We start from the raw sequence: 25307 nt of genomic DNA, 5'->3' as shown, positions 1-25307 counted from the left end.
TTACTTTTTTGCGAAATAATTAAGAAAAGTTGTCAAAGTATTTATGTGGACGCTATCTTGGCTCTTACAACAAACGTTCCTATTGGTCGAAACAATCAGCCAATAAAATTCGTTTTAGCATACATTGTACAGTATATGTAGGTCTACAATATGTGCATTGTTTATTAGTTTTTAAAATTAAATAGTTTATTTATTTTTTATTTAACTCTTTTAGAAGTGTTTATAGCAATTATTAATCAATTTGTATACAGTGAGATGATGATTTTTTTTTAAATTAATAATAAAGTAAAATTTTTTGAGTCAAAAAACGGTTAAGCTCCAAAATGCTGAAGTAATTTGTCAAAAAATTGATAACTGTTTTTTAGAATTCCACAAATGGACCCATCATCAAAAATTTTGACAGCTACTGAAGTCGAAAATGTAGTTACTGGTGCGGTTAATGAAACAAATGGATCAAATAGCAATGAAGAGTTACATGATGGAGAAAAAACTCCACAAAAAGATAACAATAAAATCAACAATAATTCTATTTTTAATACAATTTCGAAAATTGTTAATCGCTCAACAAAGGTAATTTTTAAATAATTCAGAAATTAATTATTTAAAAAAAATTAAACATTTTTTAAATTACTTTTAGATTCCGGAAATCCAAGATTTCAAAATTGTCAAGCCCATCAGCAGAGGAGCCTTTGGTAAAGTGTTTTTGGGTTATAAAAAAACCAATCCTGACCAAGTGTATGCCATAAAAGTGATGAAAAAGAACGAAATGATCCACAAAAACATGGCATCACAAGTAGTGATTGAAAGAAATGCCTTAGCTTTAACTCGAAGCCCATATTGTGTTCAATTATTTTACTCCCTTCAATCAGTGAGCTGCATTTATTTAGTAATGGAATACATGGTTGGAGGAGATCTAAGTAGTTTTCTCGGCAATGTCGGTTACATGGAGGAATCAATGGCAGCATTTTATATCGCCGAAGTAACATTGGCTCTAGAATATCTTCATTCTCATGGAATAGTTCATCGTGATCTAAAACCCGACAATATGCTTCTCTCTCATGAGGGCCACGTGAAACTGACTGACTTCGGTCTAAGTAGAATATCAGCATTTCACAGAGACCTAGAAATATCTGATCTAGTGAATGGTACACCAAATGTAGGTACTCGAACACCTGGTCAATTACTTTCTCTCACCTCTCATTTGTCTTTTGGCTCTGGAGGTCGTTTGTCACTCGACTTGGATTCATCAGCTGTTGCAGAAGACTCTCCTGCAGATGTGATTTCATTAAAAAAAAATCTGGATGCCAAATATTCTTCTAATTCAATTATAACATCACCATCACCACCAGATTGCTCTAGACTATCGGGAATTATTCCTTTTCATTCAGCTGATGATTTGGATTCAGCAGACGATGATGTATTTCGTGATAATAATACTAATAATCAAGATGTAGACAGCAGTAGTAGCTATCATACGTGCCAGTCATCATTGAGACGTTCTAATTTATCAACAAGTTCTAAATGTATCGAGTGTGATGAGTCTACTTTGGAGGCTGACAAAAGCCGTTTATCATCATCATTAAACACTTCCAACAGAGGAACGAAGAGAAAGAGGGTTGCTACATCAACAGGATTGACAAGAGAAATTTATTTGATGGGTTTGGATGCTAATTCAACGCCTAAGAGAAAAAATAGAGGCATTTTTCCATCAAGGGGCAGCTCTGGTAACATAGAAACCCTTAAAAGAATTGAAGAAAAGCCTGAGTTGCAAGAAGATGGTGATAATTTGATCAGAAGTAATTCAGCTGAAAGTCGTGTTGCCTTTAGTACACCAGTATCTTCAATGAAACGAAATGTTCCTGAAGCTAAAATCAAAACTACTAGATTTGAATTACCAACACCAATGACTCCAACGTCTAATTCAGATTCTAATATTCAAAGACAGTCTCCCCAAGGTATATCTCCAATAAAAACACCTGCACCAGCAGCTAATGGTAATTACACGCCATACAGAACACCTAAGAGTGTCAGAAGAGGTACACAAACTACAAACACTGGAAAATCAGATGATAGAATTCTAGGCACTCCGGATTATCTAGCACCTGAGCTGCTTTTGAAACAGGGTCATGGGCCTGCTGTTGATTGGTGGGCCTTGGGAGTCTGTTTATACGAATTTTGTACAGGTGTTGCACCATTTAACGATGACACTCCACAGGCAGTGTTTGATAATATTCTAGCTAGAGATATACCTTGGCCTGAAGGTGAAGAAGTGTTATCTGAAACTGCTATTAAAGCTATTGATTCTTTGTTGACGTTGGATCAATATACTAGACCTTCTGCTAAGGAAGTTAGACAGATGGAATTTTTTCGAAATTTTCCATGGGATCAACCTGCTCAAGCTGTGCCTCCTTTTGTGCCAAAGCCTGATGATAATTATGATACTTGCTATTTTCAAGGTAAATTATTAATTTTTTTTCAATTGATTTATGATCAGTAATATAATTTGATATCATTTAAATAGAAAGACTTATTTGATCATTTTATAAAAAACTCATGTACATGTTTTATGAATTGTTTGATGATATTTCTGAATTTCTTGTAATGTTCAAAAGAGAATATAAAAAATTAATTGATGTTTAGAAAATGGTAATATTTACAACTATTTTTCATTATAAATGATACTATGACAGATAAATAAATTAATAAATCTCGTGACATCACCCAAAAGATGGAGAAATTTTTCAGATGAGTAAAAAATCGAAATCTAAAAAGATTAGAATATTTGTTGATCTTTAAGTTAAAACTTGATTTATTAAATAAATTCAAAATTCTTTTAATGTAAGTCAATTTCGTCTACAAAAAAATTTCTTATTTCTTATTCATTTTTTTTTTCAATTGCCTATCCATTCGTATGGTTATCTTACCACGTTTCATAAGATTTGTGATTAGTAATTTTCTTAAGAAAAATATTTAATTTACTACTATCAACTTGTATAAAGTACATGGTCTAAAAAAATAATCACGCTGACCTTTTTATTCTAATTATAAGAAATAATTATGTAATATTCAATTTTTAAATATCATTCAGAATCTGAAGGTCTTTTAGTTTGCTTCATTCGTAAATATTTTTACGTTTGCTCTAAAATCTTAACATCCATTTTTTAGCAAATCTTTTACAATATTAATATTTTTTTAAAGCATATTTATCTTTAAATTCAATAAAAATTACCATAAACTATTATAATGAAAAATGTTTATAATCAAAATGTTAAAAAAACAATCTATGTTAGAATTCAATGTCCAACTATCGTGTGATATTTAAGAATTGATTCAACATAAATAAGAATCATTTAATTATTAAAATTTTAATTTTTTCAGCTCGTAACATAATGCAGCATCTCACTGTCAGCAGCTGCGAGAATGAAGCTTGCTAGAAATAATTCAAACAATGGCCGTATTTATATAAAATTGTTAAATTAATTGTTTTGTATCATAGAATGTATATGTATAGTTAGAAGAATAATTATAATAAACTCAACTTTTTATTAATTTCATTGTTCATATTAATTACAAAAAAATCGGCAATGTTATGAATACATGAATTGAGTAGAATTCAATATATTTAAATATACAAAAATAAAATTTATCGTGAATTATCAACAGGTACTTATTGATTATATATTGAATTCTGCAAAACACTTTTAACAAATACTGAACTTCATCATGTTGAAATTTTTAATTCTGACGGGTCTTCTTTTTTAACACTTTAATATCATATTCTGTTTCAGAGTCATCATCTATATTGTCAACTATTTCCTTAAGATTTTTTAATTTAATTCTCTTTTCATCGATAACAATTCCATTGGTAATTTTTTCACTATCATCTGATGGAGATAAATCTATTTTCTCACAAGCAGCTGGTCTTCTTCTTAAAACCCTACCAGGTTCAACCTTTTTCTTCTTAGCTTTAGACTCTGGTGTGGCAGTGCTTGACGCAGAAGCCCCTGTTGATGGGAATACCAATTCCCCATAAACTTGTTGGCGACGTCGTTGAAGAGCTTTCTCAAAAATAGATCTCATTTCAGCATAATTTGGTGTATCATTAAATTCCATTTCATTAAGTAAATGCATATATTGACGGATAGCACTTGGAACTTTAATAAAACAGTCCTTAAGAAATACATCAACATCACTTAAAGCTTTGAGTTTGGCATTGTGGACGGATTTAGGATCTTTTAGCTCTTTTTCCCAAGGAAGTTCACCAGAAAGCCATTGGACAAGATTATAGCCTAGTATTTCAACGTCTCCACGTTTTGTTGGTATTCCAATGTGAGCATCACGACTTGTATACTCTATGGTTCCATTGTGAGCTCTTTTAGGATCTGGTTTATATTCCTTGGTTTGAGATACTTTTGCTGCTAGTCCGTAATCCACTAGGAAGACGTTTTTTGAATTGTTTTTATCTAATAACAAGTTAGCTCCTTTAATATCCCCATGAGTGTAACTTTTTGAATGAATATACTCTAATGCATCAATTATTTGGATTGCTACTCTGTAGACTGTAACTTCAGGAAACTGGCGTCCATTTTCTAAGAATAATTTCCATAAATCTTTGCCGAATCTGTCAATAAAATAACCTTTAGTGATCATTTTTATTAAATAATCTTTATTAGAAAAAAAAAATATTAAACAAACCTTTCCATAACTAAAAAACGATATTTCACTCCTAAACGTTCATGACTTCCATTACTAATGAATTTTGGTACACCTAAATGGCTTAGCTTCTTTTTATTTTTCCATTTTTCGATTTCATCAGATGATGCATTTCGCATGTAGAAATGCATTTCAACAAATAATGGTCCATTTTGGTGTGGTTCTATTTTAATAACGTGATCATAATCGTTTGATTGTTTTGAAGATGCGACTGCTGTATATAAAGCGCCAAAACCACCGACACCAATCGGATCACCAAGAATCCAAGATTGTTTGGTTAAATCTGTTAAAATTTCTCCTTTTGGGATTGGATCCGGTAATTTATAGCCACGAGCACCTTTTCGTACCTTTTTATTCTCTTTGGGAGGCATTATTGAGGTTATCTTAGTATCAAACACTTTATTAACTAGATTTAAAGTTTTTTATCAATGTCAATCAGCGATGCTTATATATTTAATGAATTAGTAAGCTTTTCTAGCAATATGTATAACTAATTGATCACTTATTTAACTAATAATATCAATATAAACGTAAAAAAGAGTGTAAACTAAGTTGCAAAATTTTTTGGCGCCTATTTGTTACAGTATTCTGGTATGAGTTGCGAATGTCGTTCGAGTAGCGGCCGTTCGAAGCGTCTGTGTTTGCCGGTGTAATCAACTAAAAATTGTTTAAAAAAAATTGTAAGCACGTGTCTACCAAGAGATAAAAAATATTTCATTAACAGTAAAAACACATAAAGTTCAATTAAAACCATAAAAAAATGTTGGTTTTATTTGAAACCCCATCGGGGTTCGCAATATTCAAGGTAATTTACTCCAAAAAATCATTGTAGAAAAAAATCTAGCCTCTAACTAAACACGTGTTCGGCTTGATTTCAATTAAAAATACTGTGCCGATTATTAAAAAACAATAACCAAGATAAAAATAATCAAATATTATGAAAAGAATAACAATAAACAACTCAATTTAACCTCATTGACTAGCATTTTATTGATTAATTGTTTTTGAGCAATGATGTACTTTTCAATGGAGTTGAATCAAGTTAGCTACTGTTCTTTTCATTACATATTCACATATTTGATCATTAATAATTAAATATTATTATTCATTTTCATTACAATAACGTTAATAATCGATGCAATGAAATTTTTCAGCTACTCAATGAAAGTAAGTTGGAAAAGACAGAAAATTTATACAAAGACTTCGAAACTCTTGAAGGGGCAAGCAAATTGTGAGTTAATAATAATTATTAATTTATTTATTTTAAAAATAACAAATTCTAATTATTATCCAATACTTTACAGATTAAAACTAAAACATTTTGAGAAATTCTCCGATACAACAGAAGCCCTAGCAGCAACGACAGCAGCTGTAGAAGGAAAACTATGTAAAGGTTTGAAAAAAACCCTCAAAAAATACTGTACTGAGGTGCAAGACCAGTTGGCAGTGGCAGATGCTAAACTTGGGAATGCAATAAAAGAAAAACTGTCGTTATCATGTATCAGTAATTCATCGATACAAGAACTGATGCGATGTATACGAAGTCAGATGGATGGTCTTCTAGCAGGATTTCCAAAGAAAGAAATGACTGCTATGGCCTTAGGATTAGCTCATAGTCTGAGTCGATATAAATTAAAATTTTCACCTGACAAAATAGACACAATGATTGTTCAAGCGGTAGGGTTGCTTGATGATCTAGACAAAGAACTCAATAATTACATCATGAGATGTCGAGAATGGTACGGATGGCATTTTCCAGAGCTTGGAAAAATTATAACAGACAATATAGCATTTGTAAAAGTAGTAAAACTCATTGGAACCCGTGAAAATACCGCAAACACAGATCTTTCCGATATATTACCAGAAGAAGTGGAAGAGAAAGTGAAAGAAGCTGCTGAGATTTCAATGGGAACTGAAATATCTGATGATGATATTCTTAATATCCAACATTTGTGTGACCAAGTGATAGAAATTTCACAATATAGAGGTCAACTTTATGATTATTTACGAACTAGAATGATGGCTATGGCTCCAAACTTGACAGTTTTAGTTGAAGAATTAGTAGGAGCTCGTTTAATATCATCTGCAGGATCTCTTATCAATTTAGCTAAACACCCAGCATCAACTATTCAAATTCTCGGTGCTGAAAAAGCTCTTTTCAGAGCTCTGAAAACCAAAAAAGACACTCCCAAGTATGGTTTGATCTATCATGCACAACTGATCGGTCAATCATCAACAAAGAATAAAGGAAAAATGGCAAGAATGTTAGCAGCCAAAACAGCATTGGCTACCAGAGTTGATGCTCTCGGTGAAGATGGTAATTTTGATCTTGGAACAGAACACCGAGCAAAACTGGAATCAAGATTGAGGATTTTGGAAGAAGGAAATTTAAAAAGAATCAGTGGTACTGGTAAAGCTAAAGCGAAATTTGAGAAGTATCATGTTAAATCAGGGGTAATTCAGTATCCAGCTGCTGCAGATGCAGTTTTTAGTCCTGGTAAGAAAAAGTTACACTCGGAATCTGAGAAAAAAGGTGTTTTAATCGAGGAGATTAAGCAGCAGGATGAAATGGAGGGGCAGAAAAATGATGGAAACGAAGATGTGCCGAAAAAAAAGAAGAAGAAAAGGGTAAAGAGTGAAGGAGAAGTCGAAAGTCAAAGAGATGCTTCTTCGTCGAGTGTTGTAGATAGCGCGGGTGAGAGCATCAGTAAGAAGAAAAAGAAGAAGAAGAAGATGGTGGAGAGATGAAGATGAAGATTGTTTAACTTCCCAGTGGGAAGTTATACTAATGGGTTCAATTTTGCGAATTCCAAATTATGACATATCTCCACGTTTCAAGATCCCCAGAGTCAAATACAACAGTTTTCCTGTGGATGTCTGTGTGTGGATGCGTGCGAAATGATTTTTCATCTCGATTATCTGAAGAACACAAAGTGGTATCGATGTAAGACTAATTGCATTTGATGCATAATTGTGCAATTTAATATTGATTAGGTTTTCAAAAAAATTGATCTAGTTTTTTTTTAGAAAGTTAGTCGTGTGGACCTTTCGGATTGCACCCAGACCACTGAAAAGCAGTGATATTTTACTTTGTTTTTTGCCTGGTTTTAAATAATTACTTTTCTTCAACTACACAATCTTTTAATTCCATTTTCTTTCTTTATCATCAAAGCCATTATTATTAATGAAATATAAAAAATAATTTTTAATTATAATTTAAGTTTAATACTTATTGTTAATTTAGATAAAAAATTAATTAATTTTTAAAATTTTGATTAATCATCATGAACAAATAGTATTGTTTGGATTTATCAAAACAAATTTATTTTTGTAAAAAAATGAAGAAAATTACAAAAGAATTTAAACATTACATTCATTGTACATTTACTTCCACCACACAATACTCGCATTAAACTGTCATAGCTAATTATCAACTGCGCACGTTCGAAATAAAGGCAGATAGAAATGACATGTACATACTTTATTATCTACTTCTATGTGTAATACATACCTCTTTGATAGAATTTGGTTCTAAAACACCATTTTTTTGCTCCAGTTTAAAATTCAGCATCAATTTAACATTGTCGGTCATCTTTCTGCATTAACCCTAATTTTTCAAACGCCAGGCTTCGTTTGAATGAACTTCAATTTTATTGGACGAAACATATTTTTTACCAATGAGCATTTTTTTAAATACCCCTTCATAACGTCCTTATAATGCTGACGAACAACCCCAAATCATTCTAAAAATATTTGAGTAACAAGTAAGTTATTATCACTTATATTAATAAGAAATATTTTTTACGTCAAAGATAATGATTATTATTCGCTGATGGCTTATTATTTATAGTTATAAATGTATATATTATCAACGACTCCAGTATCGATCAGCGCAAAGGAATAAAATCATCCACAAATAGAAAAGCAAATGCCTTATCATAATACTGCAGAATACTACGCAAACTCGTGTGACAACAGCAACAGCAGTAGTATAAACTAGTAGTTGGACTCTAGAATTTGGCTTTTAAAGCCGATGTGAAACCTCTATTAAGAGGTTTCAAAGTCACTTTGTTAGACTTAGATCAAAATTATTAAGAAAATTTTGTATTAAAAATCATTAAACACCTATAAATCATCAACATGAGTGAAGATTTAAATTATTATATCATGTTTCCTTCATTCACATCGTCAACTGCTACCCCCAAGGGACAGGAAACGACTGTTGGAAGTGTTGAAAATCCAAAAGATGAATTTGTGTTTGTCTACGAAGATGCTGAACGTCCTGTCGTGGTGCTTTTAGGATGGGCTGGATGTCAAGATAAATATTTAGCTAAATACAGTGCTATTTACGAAGAAAAAAGGTATTTAAATATTTTATTGATCTACTTTAAAAGATCTAGTTGATACTAAAGTTTTATTTTATTGATGTGTTTATAGTTTCATTACATTGAGGTACATTGCACCAGTGGAATGTCTATTTTGGAGAAGAGACAAACTTCCTCTTATTGGAAGAAGATTACTGCAAGTAATATCAGATAAGAATCTCAATCAACACCCGATCTTTTTTCACATTTTCAGCAATGGTGGTGCTCTTCTCTATCAACACATCAGTCTTGCGATGGAACAGATGAAGTGTGATATAAAAGTAAGGAATTAATAAATAAATAGTTATTTAGGTGGTCAGAATCATGACGTATTGATGTTTTCATAGGTAAAAGGTGTTATTTTTGATAGTGCACCCGGTGAAAGAAGAGTAACATCATTGTATAAAGCTATTAGTGCTATCGTTGGTGGTCATCCAGTTGCTAATGTTCCTGTTTCTTTTTTTATTACAATTTTTTTGTCTCTACTGTGGTTGTATGAGGTAAATACGGGTTTTAAAATCATACAATATATAATATACTGTAAAAATTGAAAGCATTTTTATTGTTGGGTTTTAGATTATTGCTCATGCTTGGGGAAAACCGCATTTGATTCCAACAAATCCTATTTCATTATCAGAAGAACCTCACTCCTGGCCACAGCTCTTTCTCTACTCGAATGTCGATACGTTGATACCTGCAGTGGTGAATATTTATTGATGTTTATATCACGTTTAATTAAATCTTATACGTTTAATAGGATCTTATACATATTGAATGCCATTAGATCTTGAAAAACGTAAACGTATCTGGTAAGAGTTAAGTCCGGCTTTTGCATCTAATTCAGTTTTGTGAAACTCAATCCAGGCAATTTTCCAATGAGAAGTTTTAGTAATAGGTCCGATTTTTGCGAATCCAAAGTTTTGACACATCTCGTTTCAAGATCCCTAGAGTCGAACACAAGTTTTCAAGTATACGTCGGTGTATGTATGTACATATGTGCATTTGGAATGATTTTTTGTCGAAACATATTTTGAATAATATTATTATTACGTGTTAGAAACATTTGCATAAAAAATATGATAAGAATGTCCCATAGAAAAAGATCATTTTACAAAACAAAAATATCAATAATTGATAGAATTCTAAACTGTATTAGTACTGAGAGAATAATATTAGTGATGCTATAACAATGAAAAATTTTTGTAAATAACAATTTAATATTGTTACTAACAAATGATTATTGTTAATAATTTTTCGATATTGGTGATTACATTAAAACAGTAATAATAATAATGATAAATAAAGATATAGTATTTTTATTCTTTTCACTGAGATGTTAATCATGTGAACCTTTCAGTTTGCACCTAGACCATCAGACTGAAATTTCTATTTAGTATCTATTCAGATTGAATTTAATTGTTTACTTAAATAAATAATGTTAAGTAATCTTAATTTTGATTAATTTTTATTTATTTATGATGATGGATTTTTTTAGGACGTTGAAAGATTCGCTAGTCGCAGAGCAGAGCGAGGAGTCCAAGTCCAGTTGGTTCTCTTCATGGATTCCCCACATGTTAAACATTACGTAGTTTATCGTGATGTTTATGTTAACATTGTCTCCAAGTTTATCAATAGTTGCTTGACAACTAAACCAGGTATGCTATTCAAGTCTTCCTCAAGCATGGAAGATGATGATTTTCGATCAGCTTTTAAGGAATCATCGTCAAAACTTACTAAACGAATAGTATTACCTCACGAAGCGTCAAGTAAATTATTTTTAAGTGAATAATAAGGGCAAAAAAAGGTTTTTGAAATTAATGTTTCAATTTTTGTCCAGTCAACTTCAATTTAAAATTGGTAAAAAAAGTAATTGTTGATAAAGTTATTGTTGATAAAACAACTGGATAAATTGATAAATATTGTAACAATGAATTTATCCAACTTTCATTTAATTTATGAGTGGTGTTCTCATCAAGCTGGTCTTGAGTAATATGTACTTAATTTATTTATTTAATTATTTTATTTATTAAATAATTTGTTTTAGAAATGTAAAGACTGAGATATTTGTATTTGAATGTTTTTTAGAGATTTTGTTTTTCATTTTTAAAATTAAATGAATTTTTTCTTTAGATATGTATTGAAAATATTTTATAAATGAGGATGAAATTGTAAAAGATATTTTGAATATTGTAAACTTTGATTTTTTTATAAATCATATTTTCGTTTGTTATGTAAAAAATTGACAATTAATAAAATTCATTAGTGAGCTAAAAGATAAAATTTAATATTTATTTACAATGATTTCTGTACAAGTAGTAATTGAAAATAATTATTACTACACAGACATTAGGAAAAAAATTGTAATTATCTGGTAACAAGTAATAATTTTTTACAAAAAATATCATTTAGACAAAAATGATAATTCAATAATAACTTGATATGTTTCCTGAGCTTCTGCACACGCTTTTTTCACTTTTCAAAGTCTTCAGAAAGCAAAAATGATTCAATATTTTGGTTTCTTTAAAAAATTTATAAAAAAAAATACATATTAAAATTTAAAATTATAACACAGGAAGGGCAGAACTATGACTTTGATAAATAATAGCACTAGTGAAATTAATTGCAGCAGCTAAAACAAATACCGGCATCCATCGACCACTTGAAGCTGTCACTAATTCAGCAGTCAAAGGACCACAAAGAATTCCTGGAATTGTTGCTATAGTATTTGATATGGCAAAGGTCATTCCAGCATGATTAGGAGCCACTTCTGCGTGATTACTCAAATGCCCAGCTGAATTACATGCGCATAAACCCATTGATGTTGACACGAAACTATGGAAAAATTTTAACATCAGTCAATATAATCATCCTTGACACATAAAATATTTGAATTATTGTTCCAAGTATTTCAAATGCTAAATTGGCTACACATCTTAAGCCAAATTTTTCTTTTAACTGTTTGAAGATAATTTTCAAATATTTTTTTGGAAACTTCTTAAGACCATTTACAATTTGTTTCTTCTACAACATTCGAAATATTTTAAATAAAAATAAATACTTACATTACAGCTAATAATAAATCGTCAACAGCACAAAATGCAAGAAGAAAAGCACCAGGACCTATTAATCCTATATTTGTCATTAGCCTTCGGACAGACAGAATTGACCAGCGTTTTTGGATAAGATTGTCAGCGCTATAACCTGCAACTAAAATTAAAAGCAAATATCAACAATAATAACACCTTTAAAGCTAATTTTTATTTTTATAAAAAAATTAAGTAATTTATACAAACCTATACCAACAAGAGAATTAACTATGTATGGAATAGCAGTTAAGCTGATACTTTCTCTATTAGCTGATAAATTACGTGCTAAATATGTGGGTAACCATTGCATTATAATATAATTACTCCAGTTCATCGCAAAGTGGGCGATATATAAGGCCCAAAGTGGCCAATGAGATATTAATTTTGTCCACGGAAAACTTCTGCTTTGATTTACCTACAAAATTATTTTCATTTAGTTTAACATTTAACAATAACTATCTATTTAATTCTTAATTAACTATTTTATTGAAAAAACCATTTTAATCAATTTTCAGTAAGGTTTTATTCATTTAACATAACATTATCAATAATATGTTTTTTAACTTAGACTCTCGAGTGTTAGGAGTTGTATTAAATAAAGATAATAAATTTTATAATTGATTTTCACTCAGTCATAAAACTACTAGTGAACATCAATTGTATTGGTTGAAATTTTATTCTAAAATTTAAGTTTGACGTTTAAATATTTTTTTATTGTTATAAGTTATCATTAAAATCCTAATCAATGGAACGTTGATAAATTATAATATGAATTAAAAATCGTAGTGCGATAAAATTTTTCAGTGTATGAATGTTTTGAGATTCATTTTAACTTTAGACTTGATTATATATGTGTAAAATTTTTAGTATTTATTTTTCATACTTTGTGGTTATGTTAAAAAAATATAATTTAAACCAAAAAATAAATTAATAATATCTTATTTAATATTACCAGCAAAACACATTACCTTTGGAACAAATAGTGGTATTTCATCTTGAGTATTAGACTCTTGATACAAAATAATCCATAAGAATACCCACACAATGCCTACCGTACCAAAAAGATAAAATTCAACTTCCCATGGTAATCTTGAATATATCTAGATACATAATTAGTTTATAAAGAAATGTAAAAAACTAATTTTAATTGATGATGACTACGTACAACTGAAGCGACAACTTGGCCCACAGAACCAGCAGCTACGAGGTATCCAAAAGCTCTTGATCTCTCTTCTGGAGGTACACTATGTGCAAACAAATGGAAAATCACTGGCAAACCTACCAAAAAAAATCACATCAATGATTATTCAATAATAAAGCAAAGACTTTAAATAATTTTTTGTTGATGTTTTAAATCACCTAGTCCTTCCCCTAGACCCAGAATCACTCTACATGTTATCAATAAGGGAATAGAGTGTGCTAATAATGGAGTTATTACTGTGCTAACTGACCATAATAACACAGCTGACATCAAAACTGTCTTACATCCGAATTTGTTAGCAGTATTGGCGCCAATTATCTATAAAAATGCCAATGTTATGGTGATTTATAATTTCTTTTCTGACATATGTTTTGTTAATTAAATTGAAAAGAGATTATAGCTTTACTTGGCTCGTAAAATAACCAAAAGCAAATGCTGATAGAATCCATCCTTGCCAATAAAGATTCCATTTATATTCATTAGTCATATCTACAATAGCTAATGGCATAATAACTCTATCAGCAGCATTTATAAAGTTAGCTGCTGAACAGAGTGCAACTATTCGCGAAGTTCTTGGTAATAATTTTAATCGTGGCATATTTATATACACTTATTATTAATAGTGTAGGCAATTATTAATATTAAATTTCAGTAAAAATATACACTTCAGTGACTGAGTTATTCATTAAGAATTAAAATACACTATAAACATAACCTTTGTGAAAAATTTGCTATCGACATTCACATAATAATTTTGAAACAGTTGTTGAATAATTATTAAATAAGAACATTATTTAGTTGGTAATTTTATTTTATATTTGATAAGAAAATGTGTGTTAATTTGTCAATAATATTCGTGATTTTCTATAAACAAACAGTTTGACGTGTCAATGTGTGGAATTATCAACTATTTTTTGGTGCTCAATGCAGTGTTTTCGATCTCATGACTAATCTACCTACTTGATTCAACACTTTCATGTTTATTTGCATAAAAATGACAATGAATGATCTATTATTGAGACTAGAATATTTTAGATATGTAAATAAATACATTTTTTTATAACGTTAAGGATCATTTAATAATATTTTGCGGTTAATTTAATTTTTTTGAGATAAACAAATATTTAAAAATTTTTAAATTACCCCTAGTTCACTTTCTTACCGCCAGGGGCAAACAATGCGCAGGCGTTATGGAATATGGATTCCAAAGAACGAGGGATGGAAGGAGAACCGTGTAATTGTTATTAATTTATTAAACTCTTTATTAACTAATTTACCAAGTACATAGAATAATTATTTGAGATCAGACTTGTGCTACAGCTATGGCGGTAACGGATAAACTACTCTTCAGCCGGTGAATCAGGTTATCCAATCGACTAGTTTTGTATTTCCCCGCTTGGGGTCTAGAAGTCCCTACACTGACAGAAAAAATGTGATAGCGGCAAACACAGAATATACTCAATTTGAGTATAATTATTATTTAATGCACGTACATTTTATATCAAAATGAAGTTTAAAGTGTACTGTACAATCATAATAACATTAACTTGACTGCAAATTTTTCATTACTCAATCCTAATATAATATTAATTTATACCAAAAATAGCGATTATTGCATTTTTGTAAATATTTTGTTTATCTCAAGTAGGTAGATAATAAAAGAAGATTACAAAGTTTACTTCAGTTGATAATATAGTTTTCTTACACTGACGATCTTCCTTACTTTCCACAAGTGTATTTTATACGGAGATCCCGTATGAAGCGTACTTATGCTGAGTATAATGCTGTTTTACACTTCAAAAACCATTTTCTCATATTATGAATTCTTTTTTATTAATAAGAAAATACTTGTTACTTGAATCAAGTATATCAATTCTTTACTGCAAGTATATTATATACTTAAATTAAGTAAATGGAGTACTCATGCTAAAATTTTGTTCTTATTAAATTTAAAAATTTCAAAATATAAATAATCATATTAATAATAAAAAAGTTACTGTTATACCCATTGATATTGGTAAATTTAAATTAGTGAGCATTACTGATGAAGTAACTTAATGATTAAATATTCAGTAATTAATAAACAGATGTAAAGTAATCTTATAATAATTACAACAATTACTGTTGTACTTTTAAATACGTGAAGCTGCTGCACTTAGACTTGGCCTATTAAAAGTCTAACTCGTAATTTAGCGCTCAGCGATAAATTATTGATTGTCGAATCTTTAATACTAATTAATAATTTATTGAATGCCTATTAATTAATTCTAGAAAATTGACAAAATATTCTAATGAATTATCTTGAACATTTTTAACTATAGAGGTGCCTCTAATTCATCAGTCGATCTTAATGAATGCGGTTCATCATCTTATTTTAAAATATGATTTAGTCAAAACACACAAATATTCTTTACAGATTTTATTAACATAATAATTTTACAAAATTTAGTTGAATTACTTAAAATTATAATAATTTTACAAAAACAGTTTCTTTTTTTTCCATGTTATAATAATGTAATGTAATTATGTATATTTTGAAATTTTTAAATTTAATAAGAACAAAATTTTAGCATGAGTACTCCATTTACTTAATTTAAGTATATAATATACTTGCAGTAAAGAATTGATATACTTGATTCAAGTAACAAGTATTTTCTTATTAATAAAAAAGAATTCATAATATGAGAAAATGGTTTTTGAAGTGTAAAACAGCATTATACTTAGCATAAGTACGCTTTATACGGGATCTCCGTATAAAATACACTTGTGGAAAGTAAGGAAGATCGTCAGTGTAAGAAAACTATATTATCAACTGAAGTAAACTTTGTAATCTTCTTTTATATCTACCTACTTGAGATAAACAAAGTACATTGGCTTACATTATACTGATTCCAAGTAGAAAGACTATTTAGATACAAGTAATTTATTTTCATAAAACTTGTATACTTATTACTTCTTCAACCGCTTGTAGTCTACTAAGGAGTGGTATATTCTGTATTTAGACTCAGTATTTTTTTTTAATCATTTCAGAACGAAGTTTTACTGATTCCAGGTACTTTCTTTACCTGCATTCCGAAACTTTTTTACCTATTACTTTTAAACTGGGGACAAGTAAATTCTATAGTTCGCCACCGGAAAATATTTCTGTCAGTGTAGTTTATGCTTCGCCACCAGGGGCGTGGTGGTACCACCACCACCGCCACAGCGTGTGTAGTTTTTTTGACAAATGGCGTATCATAAGTGTGTGTGATAAATAATATTTTATTTATTGTGAAATAGTTTAGTTTAATGAATAAATAGAAATGTCATGCGAAGTTAAAAGCTTTGCATGCATTGCAAATCCTAATGATATAAGATTAAAATTAATAAAAAATTTGGCAGTAAAAAGTGAGTGCTATTTTTTATCTAAATAAATTAATTACTCCAAAATAGCTTTTTTTTTCATGTGTTTACTTTGGTATTCTTTATTGTAATTGTCTGTCATTTGCAGTTGAAAATCTACCGAAGCATGAATTACCTTTACAAGACTGTCTTATTTCATTATCATCAGCTGGAGACACTTTAGCAATAGCTTTGCATAAAAATATTGTTATTTTAACAAGTAAGTAACACTGATAAAACAATTATTTTATGGATTTTTTAATAAATATGTCTTTTTTTGTAGGTAAATGGGATCTCCAAGAACCTGGTGAAGTCAAGAACAAATTCTATTCGATATGGAGCGAAAATTTCTTTCCAGACTCCAACGAATTCATCACTTCAATTCTGTGCTTGCCTTTAATATCTTTAGGAAAATCTAGCTCAATAAATAACCCAGATTGGACCTGTATCGCTGTGGGTTTTAGCTCAGGATTACTTCGTTTCTATACTGAGACTGGATCTTTATTACTTGAAGAACAATTACACAATGAAAGTATTTTGGGAATTAAATTTCAATCATTTTCTTCGCCAAAACACGTCGGAGATACAGGATTAGCAGAAGAGTTTTATGTTATCTATGAGAAATGTCTTTGCATTTTCCCTGGATTTCCTTTATTTTCAACTCTACGAGCCTATCGCAATCATTTAGCTCGAGTCCAAGCCAACTGTAATGATCATCCACCAACATCAACTCTAACTTTCAAAAAGCTAGGCTTCAAAGACCAGGATGTCTTAAATGATGCCGAAGTGATTGGCTCCACATCAGTAAATACTTTTGATCATCTTTTAACAGCTTCTATATGTGGAGGATTTAGTGCTGCTTATCGATCTAGTGCTCCAGCACATAATTTAGTCATGGCAACTGGTAAAAGACCATACATTGGTTTCCATTTTGCTTTGGAAGGAGGCACAGCACCTGTTTTTTCAGATGTAGCAATAGCAATGGCTAGTTCATTAGCTAGTGCTATTGGAAAAATTGGTACAGCTGTGCCTTGGTTCCGTAATACGAAGTCAGAAAAGCCAAAAGGTCCTGTTCATGAGGTTCCTGAACCTATGACCTGTAGATTTGGGCTCAGCGATATTATGCGGGAAGGGGATTCTTTGATCATTAGTCCAAATAAAACATTGTCTGTCATCACAGATACTCTTGGGAGAGTTATTTTAGTCAACAATCGTAAAGGATTGGCTGTGAGGATGTGGAAAGGCTACCGTGATGCTCAGTGTGGTTGGATTGAAGTCTCTGAGGAGCAACATAAATCGCAATCCAACTTCAAAAGCTTTAGAACACTGAGATCAGCTTTGTTTCTGGTGATCTATGCACCTAAAAAGGGTGTCATTGATATATGGGGTATCCAAACTGGCGGTAAAATTACCACTTTCTCTGCTAGTAAAACTGGAAAATTACTCTACGTAAGTCATGGATTGGGTGGATTAAATGACGTAACACCTTCATTTCCAATTAAAGCACAGCATTCGTGTGTATTTTTTGATCCTCTAGGTGGACTAAAAGAAATTCTGGTTCCTTTTCATTTCTCTTTAAGCAGTGAAAATGGTAAAAGAGCTCGAGATGTTCATTTATTTAAAAAACTTAAAACATTTATTAGAGAAGAAGAATTTGATGATGAAAAATTAATCAAAGAAGTGGAAAATGTCTGCTCTGAGTTAAAAACTAATGAAATAAAATTACAAATTTTAGAGATGTTGAGAAGTAGTAAACATTCTTTTCCTGATGTGATTATCAAAGCTACGGGAATATTTCTTAAGAATTTAAAGCTTTTGGATGACTCTGAGATGAATCCAACAGGAAAGTTATTGATGCAGATTTCAGACCAGGTCAGAAAAGCTGTTAAATTTTATCAACATCTTAAACCACGATTTGATCAACCTCCAGAGTATATCACAATAGCAGAGGATTCTATTCCTGATGTCAAGCAGCTTTCAGATATTCTCTTAACGTCAGAACGTGAAATAGAACGTATTGTAAAGCTTTTTGATCATTCTAATCAATCGAAAAAAATTAAACAAGCCAAAGTGACATTCAAAAGTGACCGGGGATTATTTTTAGACTTCATTTCATGTTTGGAGTTTGGAACTGCTGAGAAAATGAGTTTAAAAAAGAATTTGGATGACAGTAAAAAATACACAATAGCTTCATTGATCTTTCAAGGGTGGATGTATTCCAAAGAAGATATTGAAGTTTGGGAAGACGCAGCAAAACAAAGTGGTATCAGAGCTAAGACATTCCTGGAACTGGCATTGACTTTCTGGCTCAACAAACTATCTGAGGTGCCTATTGAAGTAGAATTAATTCGATTTACTCACCTGTTGCATTCAATATGTGCACTAGCAGACGTTGATGAAATTTGTGTTGACTACAGTCAAGTTTCTTCATGGTGGAATGACGCAAGAATTATTCTAATGAATTCCAATGTTCCTCTTCAAGCGTGTACTGCTGCACTGGCATGTAGGAGTGTTGCGGTGACGTTACAAAAAATGAAAGATCTTAAAGACCAAAAATTAATTCAATCCGATGAATTTTCTGAACAGGATAATAATGGGAATTCACTGAAAAAGCGTGTTGAAGTTGATAATAAACCTAAAGCTAATGAATCTCAAGGATCTCCAACTGGAGAATGGGAAAGTGTTAGTAAAGATGTTTGTCAATTTTCATTAATCATTGGAAACCTTGAAGACATTGCTAATTTATATTCTATTATTTCTGAACCACCTGCTCATGATGATTCAATGACATTTTTAAAACTGCCGTCAGAGAAGATAGATATCTCGTTATCAGATATAATTTCTAAAGGCAAAGGTGCTGTTTCTGAAATAGTTGCTTGTTGGTTAGCAACTTCTGGAATAGATCCAAGTAAATTAATTGATACTCGAGATAGAGAGTTTGATTCAATGTCTAAACAAGTTCAAGATGAAACTCAAGATAGTGTTGAAAAAGCTCAAGACCATCAAAAAGAAGAATCTAATTCTGATCTAAATGATTGTGATGCTACTAGTGATGTTTTAGATAAGATAAAAATATTGAAAAAACATTTCCCGTATAGCTTGAGTTCTAGTGTTATTTTAGCAAATCTTGCATGGGAATACGTCATGTTTTGGAGTAAAGATATCAGTAGTTTAGCAGTTTTAGAAGCTGCATTAGTGATTCTGAAACAAATTCCTATGAAAATGATGCGTCAAGGGGTTTGTTGTTTACTGTGGACTATTCATATTAATAAAAAAATGGAAGCCGCTGCTAAGTTGATCAATAAAATAGGAAAATTGCCGAAAGAAAGACTCTGCTGTCAAGAGATCGGACTGTCTGATATTCAAACAACTGAATTTCTACGACAGTGTGTTTTATTTCTAGATATTTTTCTCGATGCTGAAGTGCTGGAAGAGGATATAAATGTTAAGATTAAAAGTGAAGAACTTTGGGAAGGTTTTCCTGCTGGGCCTCAAGCCTTTGCTGCTACAGCTGTTGAACAAACTCCTGCTGGATTTGATCTTGTTATGCTTCATCTTCAGTTGGCTTATGTTCTTCACATGATGGCGCATTTTAGTCTTAAATCACCAAAACCTATGACCAATCTTTTTGAATCAGTTGTAAGTAACTTGATGCTTTAGAGTTCTCGTTGTTATTTTTTTTCCTCCTTAATAATTAACTTTGATGTCTTTGTTTTTTTTTCTAGACAAGTCGATATTTTTTCTCCGACATTTCGAATAAAGTAATTATTCCTTGGTATCATGATGATAAACAAGATGAAAGAAGATCAGATTTTCTTTGTCGAGTAATTACAGCATCAATGGAGTCAATTCATCAAGAGACTATTGAAGGTAATCTTAGTTGTCCGCAAACAGTTGAATGGATGGGTAAATGTCAGACACTTTCATCTATTTGGAAAATCAATAATGATAAGCTAAGAATTCATCAAGTTTGTCAACTTTATATCAATGGATTTGATCGACTTGCAGAAGAGGTATAATTTAATTATTCATTTATATGTTATTTTTGCATTTTAAGACACTTCGAGAGGAAAAATATAGATATATAAAAGTATATGGACCAATACGCATTAGTTGTCGGTAAATAAATAGATAAAAATCGGAAATACCTATAGAAAAATATTCGTGCAATAACGATTTATGGAATGAAATCAGATGAAAACGATTCGTTGAAGAATAAAGAAAATATGTGAGATTCAGAATCTACATCGATTTAATAGATTGTTTTTCATATTTTTAACTCTTATATTCATTTTACATGTGGCCGACCAAAAATGACGTTTAACTGTGTTCTAGTCTCGGTTGTGAACTAAACATAAATAAATCAGTCATGCATTTCCAACAAAAAATTATGTCATGAGTCAATCTTCAGATAAATGGAGACATAATTAATTTTACGATATTTTACATTCAAATTCAACTTAGATACCTTATTTTTACGACGTAATACTTAATATCTAATTTTTTTATATTTATTTTTCAACTGTTTCTCTTCATCAATTTTATTGTAATATTTGCAAAAATGAGATTATCAAAATAATTTCTCACTATTACTTTGTTTTATTAATAATTTTTTTTAATTAATAAATAGATACATAAATACAGCAGGAGGATACCTTTAAATTATTTATTCATTTTTGACTATTGCTTTTTAACCACTTATTCTTTTTTTTCAGGTCATGACAGCTGTCAACGACACAGAAATACTTGCAGAAAATTTATTATCCATTGCTGGAAGGAGAATGATGGTATTTTTATCAAAAACACCTGATTTATTAGAAGAAGTATCGAGAATTAGTCCTGCACTAACTCAATACCTAGAAAATTTGGTAATTATTAAAAAAAAATCATATTACCTTATCTCTAATATTTTTGTTTTTATTATTATAAAAATTAATTATCAACATTTTATTTCAGAATACACGTAGTGTACTTATAACAAACTGTTCAAATGAAAATAATATAGAATTAATAAAAAAGGTATCAAGAGTTCTCCCAGAAACTCATAGTGACTATCACATCGCTCAATTGATGTTAGATGCAATATTTATTTATGAAGGTGCGTAAAATGACTTAGGTGTGAGATCGAGTGTGATATATTGTTCAATGAATATTAATTTAAAAAAAATTTAACGTCGTTAAATGAATATTTTTATTGAATAAAAAAAAATTATTAAAATGGATTGTAAATAAAATAATATCATTAAAATATAATTAAAATACTGTCTTTAATAACTTATTAAATAGTTACAAATAGTATATATATTTCGATATACAATAAATTAAAGCATTATTCGTTTTTTTTTAAAATAAGTAAATAAATATTATTATATGATGAATTACTTTACTTGGTGAAGTAAACAAAATAAAATAAAATATTATTTTTATTATTAAATATCTCGAGTTTTCTTAATATCCATCCATCTACAATGATATGGTATTAAGGCTATTCGTCGGATAAATAATCGTTTGAGCGAATTTTTGAAATTTATGTTACATTTAACATAGTCAATATTAATTATTAATCATATAAACATAGCCAGTATATATTTGTTTTTGAAGTTTAATTAAAAATAACGGTCCATGTTGCTGAATTTTATTTACTAGTATATCCTAAAAAAATTGTTTAAAAATTTTTCATTGTATTTTTTAAACTTTAAGATGATTTTTTCAAATGAAAACGAAGACCATTATTGATTAAATAGTATCAAATATTACGTAATAATATCAAATTATTAAATGAAATTAATCAAAACCTTATTGAAAAATCGGGGTACGACGTTCGGCGAATTATTTCTTGATTTGTAAATTCTGTATGATGGATTTGACAACCAGGACTTCCAACAGTTGTTAACCAATGTGCCCTATAAGCAAAATAATATCTAGAAGCTAATTATGTATTCACTAGCTTATTAAAATTTAATTAATCTAAAATAACTTTTATAATCAATTATTTATAGTTAAAGTTAGAATAGGAAGTAGAGAAATTAACAACACTCTTTGGAAATAGTTTTTCATGTTTTTCTCTAAAACTAATTCAGATATCGAAAAAAAGTTATAGAGGAGAAAAAAGTACACAAAAAGCATCGATATGCTTTTTTTATATTTATGATAGATAGCGAATAAATCATGATGAAAGTATTCATTTTTAAGTAACATAGTCAACAAATCATGATAAATCTTAAAGTTTATAATTTATTTATTAATTAAAAATATTTTCTTTAATTATAATCTACTTACAGTGCCCTACAAAAGTTAATGAAAATATTGAGGTAAAAATTGTCAAATACTTTCTTTTTGTTACTTATGGGATATTCTAGAGCACAGTGAGTTGAAGTGTAATCTGTGTTATTTATGTCGAATGGAAATGTATTATCGACGACAGTTAACAATGTAAATAATTTCATCTTATAAGTACCGCGTAATTAACGCTTTTTTTTTCTTTTTTTCATCACAAGTTGTTTGATGCTATGCGTATACTACACCACTTGTACACAAGAAAGTGAATACTCGATAAAATTAGCAACTAATCAGAACGACTTAATGTATTTTCGATCACCTGTTGTCACGTGATGCTATTAAAAAGCCAAAATAAAAATGATAATCAATGATTTCAATTCATTCAATGTAATCAAAAAATGTATTTATTCCATTTAAATATCATCAAATTTATTCATTTAATCTTTTAATAATTTAATTTTAAAAAAAGGTTTCCTAAAAATCATTAAATGCCTTATTTATTATTGTAAACAAGTAAGATAACGTCTTACACAATAATTGCCAATTTAGTAATCAAAGTATCTCATTATCCCGCCAATTTCTTGACTAAAATAGTTTCAAGATCACCGTCATCATCAGTTTCCGTTTACTTCCGTTTGATAAAACGCCAAAATATTCTTAATCCATAACAATATAACATATAAATAATATTAAAATAATAATAAATTGTTATCTAACTTATATTAATTGAAAAAAAAAAAAGAAAAAACATTTCACTAAAAGACAAAAAAATGACGATGGTGAAAAAAAGAAATTCTTATGAGACATTTTAATGCATTTATCGGTTGAATAGGTCATTATTTAATTAAATTTTTCTGACGTCCATTCGTCATTTTAGGGCCGAGGTCATGTTTCTCGAGCAAACTAATACAAATGCTTAGTGTAATGACACAAGATAATGTCAAACAGTGACACAAGACGATGATGATTGCATCCATTTCTCAGTATTAACTGTTATATTGTATCAAAAATATTATATTTATTACACATACCATTCATTTTATTACTTACATTTGATCAACATATGGCTTAGGTCCTTGCATTTTGCCCATAATTGTCCCTTTTTTGGTATTTTTCACCCAACCAACAATACCTAGTGATCTGCAGAGGTCACGTGTGTATTTTGTGAAGTAGCATCCTAAAGAATACAGTTAGAATTAATTAATTAATTTTTATTGTTTCTAAAAAAAAAAGATAAATATTTTGATTAATAATAACAATTTAAAAGCAACAATAAATACTCTAGACAATTTTTGTTGGTCAATAAACAACAAGTATATAAAAAACTATATCATAATAATTATTTAAAAATAATAATTGTTGAGTAAATAATAATAAGTTTATTACCTTGGACCTTTCCAAAGACCTCAAATTCCACTGATGAAAGAGGGGCGTCTTTAATAGGATCATCAGTTGCCATAATTTGTAAAATGTTACCGGTTGTGGAGTATTTACTACCACAATGCAATTTATCGTACAAAAATCGATTAATGGTGATAAAATAAATCGAACTTATCGATTGAAATGATTATTTAAATAATGTTTTACAACTTTAAGTGTTAGTTATCGACAGAATTAAAGGTTAATTTAGTAAACAAATCAAATTTTAATAAATAATTTAGTATCTTTCAAAAAGTAATCGTAAGTGTGAGGCTTCTCTTACGTCGATGCGAACTGATTTCTCTCTTGTGCGATCTTCAAGATGCCTCAAATAGACTCCCCACTTGTAGTTAGACAGGGCCAACGGGCCATTGGCAATCGATTACCAATCAATTCTTCATCTAATATTCATTCTTCATTTTTAAACTACAATAAAAGTTATTCTATTATCAATATTATCTGTAACTAATTATTAAAATATATTTTTTTATTATTTATACAATTTATTTTAGTTTAAAATGAATGAATAATGGTGATAGTTTTTTAAGCCTCCAAAAGGTTTTATGTTAAATAGTGAATGTAGGCCAGGAGGTCAAACTCATTTTCATCAAGAGCTGGCAATGTACAATGAGGAAAATTGATCTTTTGTAAAGTAATCGACTAAAACTGATCATAATAAAAAGCAAAGAAAGTTGTTATATATTCTTTTTAAATATTGGAATCATCAGAATAATGTTGTTGTTGAATTTTAACATTAATTTAATTATTTATTCAATCAAAACATAGTTGATTTCATAGGGTTTAAATCAATTTTCGATTTAAAAGTATGAAAAAGATGTTTGCATAGTTGGTTCAGTTATTGAA

General features: G+C 29.7%; 7 protein-coding genes across 10 annotated transcripts; 4 read left to right on the top strand and 3 right to left on the bottom strand.

The window, feature by feature from the left end:
- The first annotated feature begins 143 nt into the window (after window positions 1-143).
- Window positions 144-3549, top strand: gwl (serine/threonine-protein kinase greatwall). 3 transcript variants are annotated; one of them, XM_035088539.1, is made up of 4 exons: window positions 144-285; window positions 366-570; window positions 638-2456; window positions 3379-3549. In XM_035088539.1, the coding sequence occupies exons 2-4, from the start codon at window positions 376-378 to the stop codon at window positions 3432-3434; spliced, it is 2070 nt and encodes a 689-aa protein (XP_034944430.1). In that variant the 5' UTR covers window positions 144-285; window positions 366-375; the 3' UTR covers window positions 3435-3549. The 3 variants fall into 3 exon arrangements, with proteins under 3 accessions (XP_034944430.1, XP_034944431.1, XP_034944429.1); XM_035088540.1 differs by having other exon boundaries at window positions 154-250; XM_035088538.1 differs by having other exon boundaries at window positions 156-570.
- On the bottom strand, window positions 3546-5342 carry ball (ballchen). Its single transcript, XM_035088542.1, has 2 exons — window positions 4696-5342; window positions 3546-4621 (listed from the first exon to the last, which is right to left on the bottom strand). Exons 1-2 carry the CDS (start codon window positions 5082-5084, stop codon window positions 3736-3738), a joined length of 1275 nt encoding a protein of 424 aa, XP_034944433.1. The 5' UTR covers window positions 5085-5342; the 3' UTR covers window positions 3546-3735.
- Window positions 5327-7879, top strand: LOC118070114 (nucleolar protein 58-like). Its single transcript, XM_035088541.1, has 3 exons — window positions 5327-5518; window positions 5868-5944; window positions 6018-7879. Exons 1-3 carry the CDS (start codon window positions 5474-5476, stop codon window positions 7459-7461), a joined length of 1566 nt encoding a protein of 521 aa, XP_034944432.1. The 5' UTR covers window positions 5327-5473; the 3' UTR covers window positions 7462-7879.
- Window positions 7880-8259: 380 nt separating this feature from the next.
- On the top strand, window positions 8260-11146 carry LOC118070117 (transmembrane protein 53). The gene is made up of 6 exons (XM_035088543.1): window positions 8260-8477; window positions 8564-9074; window positions 9151-9358; window positions 9425-9577; window positions 9654-9779; window positions 10573-11146. The coding sequence occupies exons 2-6, from the start codon at window positions 8854-8856 to the stop codon at window positions 10864-10866; spliced, it is 1002 nt and encodes a 333-aa protein (XP_034944434.1). The 5' UTR covers window positions 8260-8477; window positions 8564-8853; the 3' UTR covers window positions 10867-11146.
- Window positions 11147-11390: 244 nt separating this feature from the next.
- Window positions 11391-14700, bottom strand: LOC118070042 (sodium-dependent phosphate transport protein 1, chloroplastic-like). The gene is made up of 7 exons (XM_035088455.1): window positions 13771-14700; window positions 13523-13682; window positions 13329-13441; window positions 13132-13263; window positions 12371-12578; window positions 12140-12284; window positions 11391-11909 (listed from the first exon to the last, which is right to left on the bottom strand). The coding sequence occupies exons 1-7, from the start codon at window positions 13960-13962 to the stop codon at window positions 11639-11641; spliced, it is 1221 nt and encodes a 406-aa protein (XP_034944346.1). The 5' UTR covers window positions 13963-14700; the 3' UTR covers window positions 11391-11638.
- A 1856-nt stretch (window positions 14701-16556) lies between these two features.
- On the top strand, window positions 16557-22079 carry Rab3-GAP (Rab3 GTPase activating protein). The gene is made up of 6 exons (XM_035088550.1): window positions 16557-16751; window positions 16855-16965; window positions 17029-20384; window positions 20471-20758; window positions 21461-21613; window positions 21702-22079. Exons 1-6 carry the CDS (start codon window positions 16667-16669, stop codon window positions 21849-21851), a joined length of 4143 nt encoding a protein of 1380 aa, XP_034944441.1. The 5' UTR covers window positions 16557-16666; the 3' UTR covers window positions 21852-22079.
- LOC118070125 (acylphosphatase-2-like) lies at window positions 21994-24796 on the bottom strand. 2 transcript variants are annotated; one of them, XM_035088556.1, is made up of 4 exons: window positions 24411-24796; window positions 24075-24201; window positions 22541-22648; window positions 21994-22397 (listed from the first exon to the last, which is right to left on the bottom strand). In XM_035088556.1, the coding sequence occupies exons 1-4, from the start codon at window positions 24481-24483 to the stop codon at window positions 22388-22390; spliced, it is 318 nt and encodes a 105-aa protein (XP_034944447.1). In that variant the 5' UTR covers window positions 24484-24796; the 3' UTR covers window positions 21994-22387. The 2 variants fall into 2 exon arrangements, with proteins under 2 accessions (XP_034944447.1, XP_034944448.1); XM_035088557.1 differs by lacking the exon at window positions 21994-22397 and having other exon boundaries at window positions 22421-22648; window positions 24411-24786.
- Between the last annotated feature and the right edge of the window lie 511 nt (window positions 24797-25307).

Source organism: Chelonus insularis, unplaced genomic scaffold, assembly GCF_013357705.1.
Source record: "Chelonus insularis isolate UGA/USDA-ARS -01 unplaced genomic scaffold, ASM1335770v1 contig_50_pilon, whole genome shotgun sequence".
In the NCBI taxonomy this organism is placed as follows: Eukaryota; Metazoa; Arthropoda; class Insecta; order Hymenoptera; family Braconidae; genus Chelonus; species Chelonus insularis.
Note: the sequence above shows the minus strand (reverse complement) of the source record. Positions and strands in the feature narration are given on the sequence as shown.